Below are 13,610 nucleotides of genomic sequence, written 5' to 3'. Positions count from 1 at the left end.
GTCGCTCGTGTCGGGCCCGTTCCGTTCATGATGATGCGGGGTGGGTCGGTCGGCTGGGGTTGCGTTTGGCGCGGTGGATTGGGATTGCGCGTGGGACTTGGTGGGGTCTCGGTGGTTGCCCGGCTGGCTGGGGGTTCTCTCGCTCGGGACTCACTCGGGGCGGGACGCGCCGCTGCTGATGCGGGCTGGCAGCTGGAGCTGGGACCTGGGAGTTAGCCGCCGCCGCCGCCGCCGCCGCCGCGTGACGGAAAGTGCGCCCGCTCGCTTCCCATTCGCGTACAATGCGTCCCGAGACTCCCCACCGCAACGCGCCAACGCGTTGGAGCGGCGGTTCGTCCTCGGCAAGCTCGTCGCGGGCTGCACTTGCACAGTTGCAAGGTTGCCCAGTGGGCAGTGGCGAGTGCTCTGCTAGGGTAGCCAACACTTTGCAGTGCGCCACTGCTTCTATCTGGGAGTTAGGTGGTGGTTCGGGGTCTCTCGGAGTTGTCGAGTCAAAACCGTACCGACGTTTTCTGAGTTAGACGATGTTTAGTATATTTTGTTGTGTAGATAGAGTAGAGAATATGGTACAAATCCAATGCGTGTCAGGGTTTTGCTAGGAATTTCCCCGTGAGGCTCATGTAGAAAGAGGTCGCTATTCGCCAACCAGCTTTGATGCAAGAACATTGACCTATCTTCTGCAATATCGTCATATAGTATAAACTTTGGCAAGAATGGAATCCATGGTAGTATAGGTGTAGTTTATTTTGACACAGGGAGTAATTGCACCAAGCTCCGGACTAAACGAGCAGCACATATCTCCGTATTGCTGAATTTCGTAGTCTGATGTACGAGTAAGAATTCTCTTAACCCAGTTCCACCATTTTAAACTGTCCAGTTTTGTGACTTCGTCGGCAGTTGGTACACAGACGAGTCCTTTCGTCTCTATATTTTTCTTACTTATTCTGGACTGCAAGACGGGTCTAAGATACAGTCTCCCTTTGTCTGCTTATTGGATTGGATTGGTGTATCAATCTACCTCTGCATGCATAACTTAAACGTGCGTAGCACCTAATGTGGTTGCTGGTTTACCTGTATCCTTTTTGTTTATAGAAAACTGTATCAGCCGGCTTATCAGCTAGAATCTACAGTATTTTTCTCTCACAACAAAATAGTTTCAGTCGACTTATCAGCCGGTTTAATGCCAGCCGAACATGCCCTGCGGTGATAGATACCAGTCACCAGATGCCAGGGCAGCGGGGAGTGTGTGCAACACACTGTGTGTCGTCTGTTGGTTCTTTGGCTATTTCAGGCACACAGCAGTACAGCAGTGGACAAGAAAGATTCCTTCTTTTTCATCTGAAGTCAAGGGATAGCGTAACTAGTACATTTCGACGCAATTGCAGGGATCATCTTTTACATCGCCGAGGCTGGGTGGTGGTGCCTCACAGACATGAATTGAAATTCAGTGTAAGTTTCTCCATCTTTCGGTGGAAACATTCGGCAGGCAACAAGTCCAAAGACTCCAATTACGAAAACTCAACAAACAATTCGATGGGAATTTTTCTAAATTGGACACCTAATCGACCGACGTTTTTTTATTAAAAACAATAATAATCGGCCGACAAAACGACTCGATAAACTCATGCTAGATTAGATCACACAGGTTTCCAGGACCGGTTCCTCCATATAAAACAAAGTCTTCCTCAAGTTCACATCCAATCTTCTGAACTCGGCAACTCTAAACCGCACTGACAGAGACAATCCCGTCTGAAAAGTTAATGACTACGCAGAGTATAGATAGTTAAAGAGATCGACGAAAAGGATAGGTGCGAGTTGACCACGGAACCTGCCCGCGCGACGCGAATAATTCCACCGGCTCAAGCTGATCAGCAGCTGACATTCACATGATCCATCATCAGTTCGTCGTAAAGAATGTCGCCGACGAAGCTGCCGGGAACCTGCCCCTAGCTAGATGCAGATGCAGTGGTGACCTGAACGGGCAGAATAATATTAGTACTACCAGCACCAGGCTATGAACACGCCGTGCTTGCTGTGCCTGCGCTGCGCGTGGACTGAGCTGCCGAATCAATCGATCACGTTGGACACGTGGGCGGTGATCGAGCGAGTTGTTCTGGAACAAACGAATGAACGATGAAATGAACCTGAACCATTCGTCTGCCGTCCTTCCTGCGTGGTGTAACCGTGGCCAGGTGCCCAGGTGGCCTCTCTGAGACTCTCTGACCCGGCTTGTTGTAAACGGCGTGGTTAGTGCTGCACCGTTGGAGCAGCAGATGTTGATAGTGTAAGCAGAAGAGTAGGGGATACAGGATAGCAAGTAATCAACAGAAGAACAAGCAGGAATTCTGGGGAAGGATGGGTTCTTAGACAAAGAACAGAGGAGTGCTTGAGAGTTACAGAGTTTGTTTATAATAATTGTTATCCTCCTCCCTCTCTCTCTCCGATTACATATACTGATACGGCACTCTCGCCAGCTGGTGGTCGGTCACTTCCCCTCCGGCCCATGGACTCGTATGTTGGGCCTGCGGTCACGCCCTCCTCGACGCGGCCCATGCTCGGCTTGAATGTCTCCGTGAACATCAGGCTGGCCATCGTCGTTCCCGTTATCCTCCTGGGTTGTTGATGTAGTGGTACGGATGCTGACATCCCCTCCTCCATATCTTCCCAGGTGGCCAGAGAAGATGGCATGCCTGACACTAGATGAGAGCTTGAAGACGGATGTCGGCACCGACCTTGGCGACGCGTTTCTACAGCACGCGCTCAGGAACCTGCAAACCATCGAGTGAAGAGGGTAATGGTTGAGCAGTATGGGTTACTGGTACCGCCACCTTCAATTGAGAAACATGAAACACCGGGTGGATGAAAGATGAATCCGACAGCTTCAGCTTGTAAGCCACAGTTCCAACTTTGTCAGTGATCAGGAAAGGGCCGAAGAAGCGATAAGCAAGCTTTTGATTGGCTCGTGCTGCGACAGAACTCTGGATATAGGGTTGCAATTTGATGTAAACCCATGTACCCACGCTGAATGAACGTTGAGTGCGGTTCTTGTCAGCTTGAGTCTTCATCTGGTTCTTGGCACGGCTAAGCTGGTGCTGTATCAGAGACTGCATAGCTGATTTCTGCTGAAGCCAGTCATCAAGAGTATCAACTGAACAGGCAGAGGTGGAATCAATACGGAGCTGCCTGGGAGACTGACCATACAAGGCTTCAAATGGAGATCTGTTAATTGTCGAATGCCAAGTTATATTATACCAGTATTCTACAAGATGCAGCCAATCAAACCACTTGCTCGTAACAACATTAGCAAAACAGCGGAGGAAGGTTTCCATGCATGGATTCACTCGTTCCGTTTGTCCGTCAGACTGCGGATGATATGTGGAACTAAGACGAAGATCGACTCCTGCCAAACGGAACAACTCGCGCCAAAGCTGGCTAGTGAAGATCCGATCACGATCTCACACTAAGGCTGCTGGAAGATCATGGAGACGATATATGTGCTGCATGAATATCTTAGCAACATATAGCGCACTGAATGGATGCTTCAAAGCGACAAAATGACTGTACTTGGAGAAGAGGTCAACCACTACTAAGATGCAATTGAATCCATGAGAAATTGGTAAACCCTCAACAAAGTCCATGGATATAACCTGCCATGCAGCCGAAGGAGTTGCCAGTGGCTGTAACAGCCCTAGATATTTGACTCGTTCCTATTTGGCTTGCTGACATGTTGGGCAGCTCTAGACAAAGGCAGTAATAAGTTTCTTCATGTCGGGCCAAGCAAAAAGCGACTAGATGCGTTTGATGGTTGCCGGCGCGCCTGAATGTCCCCCACTGGCAAACTGTGCAATGCCGGAATCAATTTCTGCTGCAAGGCAGGGTTGTTGTCGACCCATATTCGTTGCTTGAACTTAAGTAGCCCCTTGTCAATGGTGAAATTGGGTACGACATCAGGACTTGTGGCTAACTTAGCAAGCAAGGCAGTTGCATGGGAATCTTGCTGATACCCGGAGATGATTTCATCCAACCATTGCGGTGTAATCACAGAAATGGCACAGCAGGTTTCCTCAGGATGTGCCCTGCGAAACAGAGAATCAGCGGCACTGTTATCACATCCCTTTTTATAGATGATACGGTACTGCAGCCCCAATAACTTGGTGAATACCCGTTGCGGCCAAACTGTATGCAATCGTTGATCATTGAGGTGAATCAATGCTTTCTGATCAGTGTAGATAACAAACTCGGCCAGCTGTAGGTAAGAGCGCCACTGACCCACTGCTATCAAGATGGCTAGATATTATTTTTCATATGTTGAAAGGCCCTGATTCTTGGCGCCCAATGGCTTGCTAACATAAGCGAGTGGGTGGCCATTTTGCAACAGCACTGCCCCTACACCAGTCTGACAGGCGTCAGTCTCAATGGCAAAGACTTGTGAGAAATCTAGAATCCCCAGAACCGGTGCTGAACAAAGAGCTTGCTTGAGAGTATTGAAAGCCAATTAATGTTCAGAGGTCCACACAAATAAGGTGTGTTTCTTGAGCAAGTTAGTGAGCGGCTTCGCTATAACTGCAAAATTGGGGACAAACTTTCTGTACAAACCGGCGAGACCCAGGAATCCACGTAGCTCATGAACGTTGGCTGGCTGCGGCCACTCTTGAACCGCTATGACCTTGGCGGGGTCGGTATGAACGCCTCCACCACTTAAAACATGGCCCAGATAGTGTATCTCTTGTTTGGCAAATTGGCACTTCTTGATCTTGACAACCCAGCAGTCTTTGGCGAGGAGATCTAGCACTTGTTGTAAGTGTTGTAAATGTTCCTCATAGGAAGAGCTGTACACCAAAATGTCATCAAAAAATACAATGACACACTTGCGCAGTAAAGGGCTGAGAGTGACATTCATGGCACCTTGGAAAGTTCCCGGTGCACCAGAGAGTCCAAAGGGAACCACAATAAACTCATAATGCCCTGCATGTGTTGAGAAGGTAGTTTTATGTTCTTCACCTGGTTGCAATCGTATCCGGTGGTAACCAGAGTATAAGTCCAAGATTGAAAACCATTTAGCATGTCCAAGTTCATCCACTAACTGATCAAACACTGGGATTGGGTACACAGACTTGACTTTCAAGGCATTCAAGTAATGATAGTCAACACAAAAGCGCCATGAACCGTCCTTCTTCCTAACAAGCAACACGGGTGAAGAAAACGGCGAAGAGCTAGGTTGGATTAAGCCTTGAGCTAGCATACTCTGAACTTGTGTGTCAATTTCGTCCTTCAGTTGGGGTGGGTATCGATAGGCTCGAACATTAACAGGTGTAGCACCACTGATTAGCGGTATAGCATGGTCGCAGGCGCGCTTTGGTGGTAAGCTGTCAGGCACCGTGAATACTTACGGAAAAGCATCAAGAATATGCTGAATGTCTGATGGTAACACATCTGACTGAACTGAATTGGACAGCATCTCAACTGAAAGCAATTGGAAAACCATGTCAGCTGTAGATGTGGCAGAAAGCCCATGAAGCACCAACTGAGTACCATCACAAGGTAAGAGATCCATTTAGCCTTCCAGTGAATTTCCATTGGGCTGTATCGCTCGAGCCAGTCCATGCCCAGAATCAGGTCGTAAGAGTCCAACTGAAGAATCTTTAAATCATGCTGGAATGGGTGACTCTGCAAAGAAAACTGACAGTCCCGAATAGCAGATGTACAGCTCAAGATCAGTCCATTAGCAATTTTCACTGAAGCTTTCACAGGAACCTGAGCCAGTTGAGGCAATTGATCAGTAATGGAAGCAGCCAGAAATGACGAAGAACTCCTAGAATCAATCAACACGACAACAGAAATCCCATGAACAGTGCCGTGAAACCGAATAGTGCGAGCATCATGTGACAGGGCCAGAAGTAATTGCTCATCAGGTTCATCAGAGGTTGGCTCAATATTGAAGAAAGCCCAAACTTCTTGTATTGCTTGCAGTGAAACAGTAGCAACACATTTGTGTCCTCTCACCCATTTCTTGGCGCAGACTTCACAGAGACCCCGGGCACGGCGGTAGGCCCGAAGTGTTGAAAGCTTGTCATCTTGGCCCTTGGCAGGAGCCTTGTTGCCCATCACCCTGTCAGCACCAGGCAGCCGCGGCTGTGCTAGCGCTGGTTTGTGCTGTGGTCTGAACCCTAACCTGGTGGTGTCAGTCTTTGGAGTCGAAGCTACCACTTCCTCCTGCAATAGAGCCAACGAGTACGCAGTATCAAGAGTAGAAGGGCGCTGCAAATGTAACAACCATCTTGATATCATCCCGTAACCCATCCACAAAACAAGTGGTGAAGTAATGGATGTCAGGATTGGGTTGATAGGCTTTAAGCTGATCAAAGAGGGATGAAAAAATGATCGACATAGTCAGTGATAGTGGAAGTTTGGCTTATATGGAACATTTGGTGCACAAGCTTGTCACACTGATCACAGCCAAAGCGATCGTGGAGCATTTTGCAGAAATCAGGCTAGGGTAGGCGATCTGGTTGGGGAATGGACTCGATCCAGTGACCGGCTGCTCCACGAAAGTTCATGTGAGAAATTTTGACCCACTGGCATGGAGGTACTTCATACATGTCGAAGTAATCCTCAGCCTGAGATATCCACAGACAAGTAGTCTCCCTCTCATAGATGGGAAAATTTTGCTTGGGTAGTTTGCCAAGATTGGGTGGGTTAGGATCAGGAGGATGGTTATGAGTATGAACATCATAAGCTTCTCCATGAAACAGCAAAACCTCAGGTTTGGGCTCAGAATGCATACCATTGGTCAGGGAATGGGATTGGGAAGAGTTCTCCCTAATACCATCCGCCCGTGGAGTCGTTTCGACGTGGTGCCCGCTGGACCGAGCAGCTGTGAGACCCGCAGATGAACGCGCGGTGGTCTGCTCCAACGCCTAAGGTGGTTGGGAGATTAACCTTATCGACGTCATAGCGTTGTCGAGGAATGATCGATCCTATAAATGTCCATGCAGCCTGCGGTACGATGGCCCAGCACGAAACCCGCAATTTTGGCCCAACACGAGCATGGCCCGGCTTGGTGGCGTATGGGCCTGGGCTGGCACAACCCGAGGTAGCAGGCCGTGCCTGGGGGGGGGGGGTGCGCTGACGATCCAGCGCCGGTAATCGAAACGAATTGCTCATGTGCCCGGGAATTACGAAAATCGGGATCGAGGGGAATCGATTCGATCTCTACGACCCAAGGCGTTTGTAAGCTATCGACAAATCGAAGATAGGACAAAGGATGGCGGAAGAAATCGAAGGAGGGATCGAAGGACTCTGACACCAGATGTAAGCAGAAGAGTAGGGGATACAGGATAGCAAGTAATCATCAGAAGAACAAGTAGGAATTCTGGGGAAGGATGAGTTCTTAGACGAAGAACAGAGGAGTGCTTGAGAGTTACAGAGTTTATTTATAATAATTGTTATCATCCCCCCTCTCTCTCCGATTACATATATTGAAATGACACGGCACTCTCGCGCAGCTGGTGGTCAGTCACTTCCACTCCGGCCCATGGACTCGTATGTTGGGCCTGCAGTCACGCCCTCCTCGACGCGGCCCATGCTCGGCTTGAATGTCGCCGTGAACATCAGGCTGGCCGTCGTCGTTCCCGTTATCCTCTGATGTAGTGGTACGGGTGCTGACAGATAGTTGTTTGGATTGGAAAGGTTTGACCTGTGCAGCATAGTAGTATATGTTCATTAGTCAACCTTCTTAGTGGTTTAAGCACCTGGCAGCAATCGAGGGATTAGAGTATTATTAGACAGCATGCTGAGTAGTACTAGTAGTAGTACACTAGGGCTGTCTGTTATTGTTCTCGCAAATAATGTGTCGTCTATTATTGAAAATTCTATTGTTCTGGCAAATATTGATGCCTTTGGCATCTTCACCGCGGCAGTAGTGCTCAATGCAAGCTTTCATTTCCCTGACGGAATGATTATATTGAGTTCTTTTTTTTTTGGCGGGTAATGATTATATTGAGTTGTTGACTGACCTAAACAAGCCAAGTTTTGAAGCTCTAGCCAGCTAAAACGTTCATTTCTAGCCTCTTATTTCGTTCATCCAACGGAACGCCAATAGGCTTCACTCCCACAATACCACAGTAAAACCCTTTTATAGCGCCAAACGGTTGCCTGCCAATTCAACAAAGTTGCACGCGGTGGGTCAGCCACCGAACTGAACTACAAGTAGCGACCAAGACTAGCGTTTCTGACAAGATCGCTCACGGAATTCAGACATTCAGCTATACAGCTGGGATTTCCCGGCATTCTTGATGATCTAAGCGGCACGATAGACAGCAAATTCGCCACACTAGCTCCTTCTCCTTGACTTCAGTCCCAACATATCCATGGTAGATTGCCGTTTAGATTGTCTCTGGTTGAGCCATTTCCCATATTTAAACATCTTAAACTTTTGCTGTTGCTTCAAGGCATTTGAATAATCTTTCCCTTCTTCACATTCAACGCAATCCAGTATATCAGCCCACGAGTTTCGTGAGTATTCAGGATGACACTCAAAAAACCTTTGACCATTAGCCTTTCCAACTCTGGAATTACATTCCTCAGGGGTGCCCAAACTGCAACAAGATAACATAATTGAAAATAAGCAATTATTAGCAGCTAATAGACACACACGACACATGAAACTAGTATTACTCCGACATGTTCAAAAAAAAAGTGTCTAAAGATGAGAACGACAAAACAGTCCACCATCATCAATTTGTTCATCTATAGGAACTCACTCTGATCAAATTTGGTAGAAGGGCTTAAATTGTCTTGACTACATATAACAAGATGCAAATAATAGTGGTACAAACCACTAAACATTCCAGAGTTTCTTTTTGACATCTTCTACTTGTACCTTTTCTTTCTTTCATTTTTTTTTATAAGACTACTTGTCCTTTTGACATTCCTATAGACAGTTTCTTCAAAAAAGATTATAATATACATTTAAATGGAACTCTATACAGCATTCTGGTCTTAATATCAATGTTGCGCCATTTATTGATTAAAATTGCTATACACCCACCAATAGTCACCAGGAATCCAGGAATTACTGGTCAAATGGGAGAAGAGGGTAGTGTCCCTCAGGGTGCTAATTTGGGGCACATTCGTGGCCCCAGTAAATCCAAGTTAATAATGCATGGCCCCCATTAAGTTCGCATAACCGAAACATAATCAAAGTGTATTTGCCAGAATGGGAAAAGGGACATACACAATAGTGTTGTTTTTAATAATATTATTAATAGAGTATTAACTTACTTTCTCCATCCCAGAATATTTGGACTTCTATTATTCAAATTTTGTCCCAAAATAAAAGGCCACATAGTAGGTGATATAGGTTCGGGAGATCCAATGTGCAGCACTACTGCTCTTGCCCGTCACCAGTCCCATCAGCGTGAGACCAACAAAATAAAAAAAAAAACAACTTCTCTGGAAAAAAACCAACGGTCTTATCCCTCCGTCCAGGGGAATCCAGAAAGCTCCCATGCACTCGTTCATGAGTTCTGCACCGCAACTAATCTGCTCACCATCATCCTAGACGTGCAAATATTTTGGGATGGAGAAAGTATGCAAAAATAAAATGTCACGGGTCTACAAGATTTAAATCTAGTATTGTGTTTCCATTGAATAAATGTAACTATGCAAGAACTGGAAGACACCACAAAATCTCTAAGAGAAGACCTCTTTCCCTCACACCCACGTCCAACTAAGACTTAGCCAATCTGCATGGTTATGATATGGCTGATGCGGCACCATTGTGCATGCCCTTAGTGTATATCATTGGTAAAAATGTTCAGTTTCTGTAAGCAAATTCAGTTTAGTAATAGATGTGTTGGAGTTGTTCCAAATTCACTCCAGGATATAGGCCAGGCTTCTGACGGAGCGAAGCGGAGGCCCGTCGCCGGAGGCTTGGGCCGGAGCGTAGCGGTATATATACCCTTGCTAGGGTTTCGTGGAGACTTGATTCTCTTGTAAGCCGCCATAGGCGTGTAACCCAAAACTCTTGAGATAGTGAGATTGTTGCTGGCTGGTGCCCGTGGTTTTTCCCCTTCACATCGGAGGGGTTTTCCACGTTAAATCGTGTGTCTCCTCTGTGGTTTGATTCTTTACTTCATATTCCTATACGTCGTTCATAACAAGATGGAGCATGTACTATGTTTGCCATCAAAATTTCTTTAACCCGTTACTGTTCTATTATCTACAAAGCTTTCCATGTGTTCAAGCGCATCCATGTCATTTTTTTATATCAAAGCATTACTGATGCAACCTCAAAAAGAAATCTCTTCCCTAAGGATTAACTTCCAGTTCACAAAAAAAAAAAAAAGTAAACACTTACTTGTAACAGAAATGAGAATAGAAAGAAGCTAAGATAAATACTACTCCCTCAATTCCAAATTATAAGACATTTTTGGCTTTTCTAGATACATTGCTTCTATTATATATCTAGACATTGTGTACATCTAAGTGCATAGTAGAAGTTATGTTAGAAAAGCCAAAACGTCTTATAGTTTGGAACGGAGGGGTTAGAAGATATTGTTCTTGACTTCATTTCCAAATTAAGATATAAAACAAAGACAAGTTTCTCAATTGTGGACCTAAAGCTTCAATAACTGAAAATATAGTTGCAGAACCTACCTGATTCCATCAGCATAAAAGTGCCTGCCTTTACCACGCATGCTTTTATACCGTAATATTATCTCTTTAGTCCGAGCAGAAACCTGCATACATGGTACTCAAATGAAATGATATTGTAGAAATAAAATAATGCAAAAAAGGCAACTCAATATGAACTAGGAAGGATCAATATATGATATATAGGCAAGTGCTACCTCTGAGATCCCCACTTTGGTATTGCAGAAAACTGCAGGTTCTTTTGAGACATCCATAGGGAGATCAGATGTACTCAAACTTTGCTCTTCAGCAATAAGATTTGTGGCCATCATCATCATGATAATACAACCTTTCCACAGGAAGCCAAGCTTCCTTAAACAAGAAGTTGATAAACTAGCAAAATGAGTCAACATTAGCATTGAGGCACTTTCACTGTCCACAGACTTCCCAGTAATAGCCAGGTCATATCTATGAAGCTCATTTGTTTCATATTGCCCAAGCAAACTAATAATTTCATATATAATCTTGTACTCCTTGTTATGTTTCTTGTCAGTGGCCGACCTCATTTGGCTGAAATGGTGCAGGATGTGTTGCATTGAGGAGCCCATTACCCTAAGTGCTGCAGCAAGGCAAATAATCTCATCAGATACTTCAGCATCAGGTTCAAGCACCTCCTTTTGCTTTGCACAGCACAGGATACTAGACAATATGGCCTTCACAACCACAGTACATTGTTGCCTGAACTTTTCATGAAACATATGCTGGTTCTCTTCAATTACGCGACCAATATCACTCACACCGATGGGAAGATCATCACCAGAGTGCAATTCACAAAACGAAAGCAGCCGATCGATCTGACTTCTGAGTTTCTGCTCAGTGGTATCTTTGATACAACTATAAAAAGGTCTTTTCATGCCCAAATAATTCAGTGGGGCTTCTGCACCACCAGTTCTGTTGAAAACACACAATGCCGGTAAATATCTGACATAAAGTTTCATGGCATACTGAAATGCTAGCATATGCGAGTTAAGATTTTGATCACTGGTGCATCTAGACATGAGCAGTAAGAGATGTGCTTGTACAACAGCTGGCAACGAGAAGAACCAGGTCCTTTGAACCAGCGCTAAAGCCCCCTGAAAGCTGATTTCTGGTGTCTGCTGCAATGCCTTCCCCGACCAAGAAAGTGCACTCACAAACACCTCAAATGCCCCCTCATCCAGTAATGATGAAATGAAGTGGCGGCACACAAGTTCAAGCATGATGTGCTCATCCTCGTATGGCAGGGCCTCAGTGAACATCCTTGATCCTTCCGGTGCAGCATAGGTGGCTGCTACCAAGCAGCTCCTCAATTGGCCACTAGCAACAACACTCTCAGCGAAGACCTGCAAGAACCAGAAGAAAGTTCAACTATCCAAACCAATCAACTCATAGAACATTTCAGTGGAACGGGAAATCAGCACTTGAAACTAGTTCCTAAATCTTTGGTAAAAGGAATGGACGCAACCAACTAAAGAGAGGGTACTGAAACGGGTACCTCGATTGCAGGGAGGAGGGATGGCGAAGGATCCCGAGAGAGGATAGCGCGAAGGGAGGCGAGGAGGCCGTGGCAGCATCGAGCCGCTAGGCTTGGATCGCCGGCGTTGAGAAGAGGCAGCAACTGGAGGCAACAGCGAAGGAGCGCCGGGAGGTTGGAGCAAGGAGGGGACGTCGAAGAGGAGATATCGAGCTCCGCCAAGGTGAGGGTCGCCACGCGCCGGGCGGCTTCCAGCTCTTTGGCGCCAGGCATCGGCGGCGGATTGGAAGCAGAAACCCTAGGATTTGTTGCCTCTCAGTGGAACGAGCAGAACTGGGAGCGGAAGAGAAGGAGATGCAAAGTTGTCATTCACCAACGGCGGCCATCTTCCGCGCGCTGACGCAAATGTCTCCTCGCCTGACGCCTGGCGCAGGCCGCTGTTCCTGGCTGCCGCCGGCCACCACACCACAGCCCCAGCCGCCCAGGTGCAAGTGACCAGCCCAACCCAGGGACCCGGCGTTCGGCGTTGGCAAGAGGTGCCGTCGGCCAAGAGCAGCGCCGTCGGCCGTGCGCCCCGCCGCCCCTACTACAGATTCACCGAACTCCAGTCGTGGAGATAGAGATTGGGGAAGTGGGGATCGTTTTTTTTGGAATCTCTGGCCTCTGGGGACAGGGGTTTGTTGGGCGTGCGACCGTTAGACCCTGAGAAGAATCGGGAGGTCGACAGTCGACACTCGGTAGGGGTGTGCAACCGTTGGCCTTCGCGGGCCGTTTGGGCCGGTCTGGAAAAGGGGAGGAGGATAGATAGGTGTCGGTGTGTCGCCTATGGGCTTGAGGGCCTGATTGGTCCACTACCAAAATTTGCTATGTCCAAGATTTGGCAAGAAAAAATTGTCAAAACTTGGTCAAAAATATTTGCTATAGATTTGGCATGTCAATTGTGAGATATATTAGCAAATTGTGGTACCAAACCAAATAGTTGTCAAAATCTTGGCTTATCTAAGTTTTCGCAACCAAATTTGGCTATCAACCAATCAGGCTCTAAGTTTTCACTCTAAAAATCAGAAAACAACTTCAATATAAAATTGTACATATGAATGTATACATACATATATACTTGATGTTCTACCAAAAAACTGAATATTCCTGGGAACACTCATGAGTCATTGTAGCTCCACCTCGGGGGATGAACAAAATAGGATGGAACAGTACCTATTTCCATGTTGTTTGGATCAAGGGCGATGTAGAACAGGCTTGTCCTCGAGCAAAGATTTGCATTAGATGCGGGGCAAGCCCGTCCCCTGAAACCAAGGTACGGGCTGTCCCTTTTGTATGGAGTGAGGCATCGTCCTCGGCGTATGTTGCGGTCAGGTGGCTCTAGAGCGGCGCGGTCAAGGAGCTATACGGGCGGGCGTCGGCGCGGGAGAGGAGATCCGCTTGAGGGAGCTGGCGCTAGTGAGCA

The 13,610-nt window shown here is 46.8% G+C and overlaps 1 protein-coding gene across 2 annotated transcripts; it reads right to left on the bottom strand.

The window, feature by feature from the left end:
* Positions 1-8,116: 8,116 nt before the first annotated feature.
* On the bottom strand, positions 8,117-12,857 carry LOC136512394 (uncharacterized). 2 transcript variants are annotated; one of them, XM_066506360.1, is made up of 5 exons: positions 12,522-12,857; positions 12,170-12,446; positions 10,854-12,017; positions 10,660-10,742; positions 8,117-8,597 (listed from the first exon to the last, which is right to left on the bottom strand). In XM_066506360.1, the coding sequence occupies exons 2-5, from the start codon at positions 12,419-12,421 to the stop codon at positions 8,333-8,335; spliced, it is 1,764 nt and encodes a 587-aa protein (XP_066362457.1). In that variant the 5' UTR covers positions 12,422-12,446; positions 12,522-12,857; the 3' UTR covers positions 8,117-8,332. The 2 variants fall into 2 exon arrangements, with proteins under 2 accessions (XP_066362457.1, XP_066362456.1); XM_066506359.1 differs by having other exon boundaries at positions 12,170-12,554.
* Positions 12,858-13,610: the final 753 nt, after the last annotated feature.

Source organism: Miscanthus floridulus, chromosome 16 (genome assembly GCF_019320115.1).
Source record: "Miscanthus floridulus cultivar M001 chromosome 16, ASM1932011v1, whole genome shotgun sequence".
NCBI lineage: Eukaryota > Viridiplantae > Streptophyta > Magnoliopsida > Poales > Poaceae > Miscanthus > Miscanthus floridulus.
Note: the sequence above shows the minus strand (reverse complement) of the source record. Positions and strands in the feature narration are given on the sequence as shown.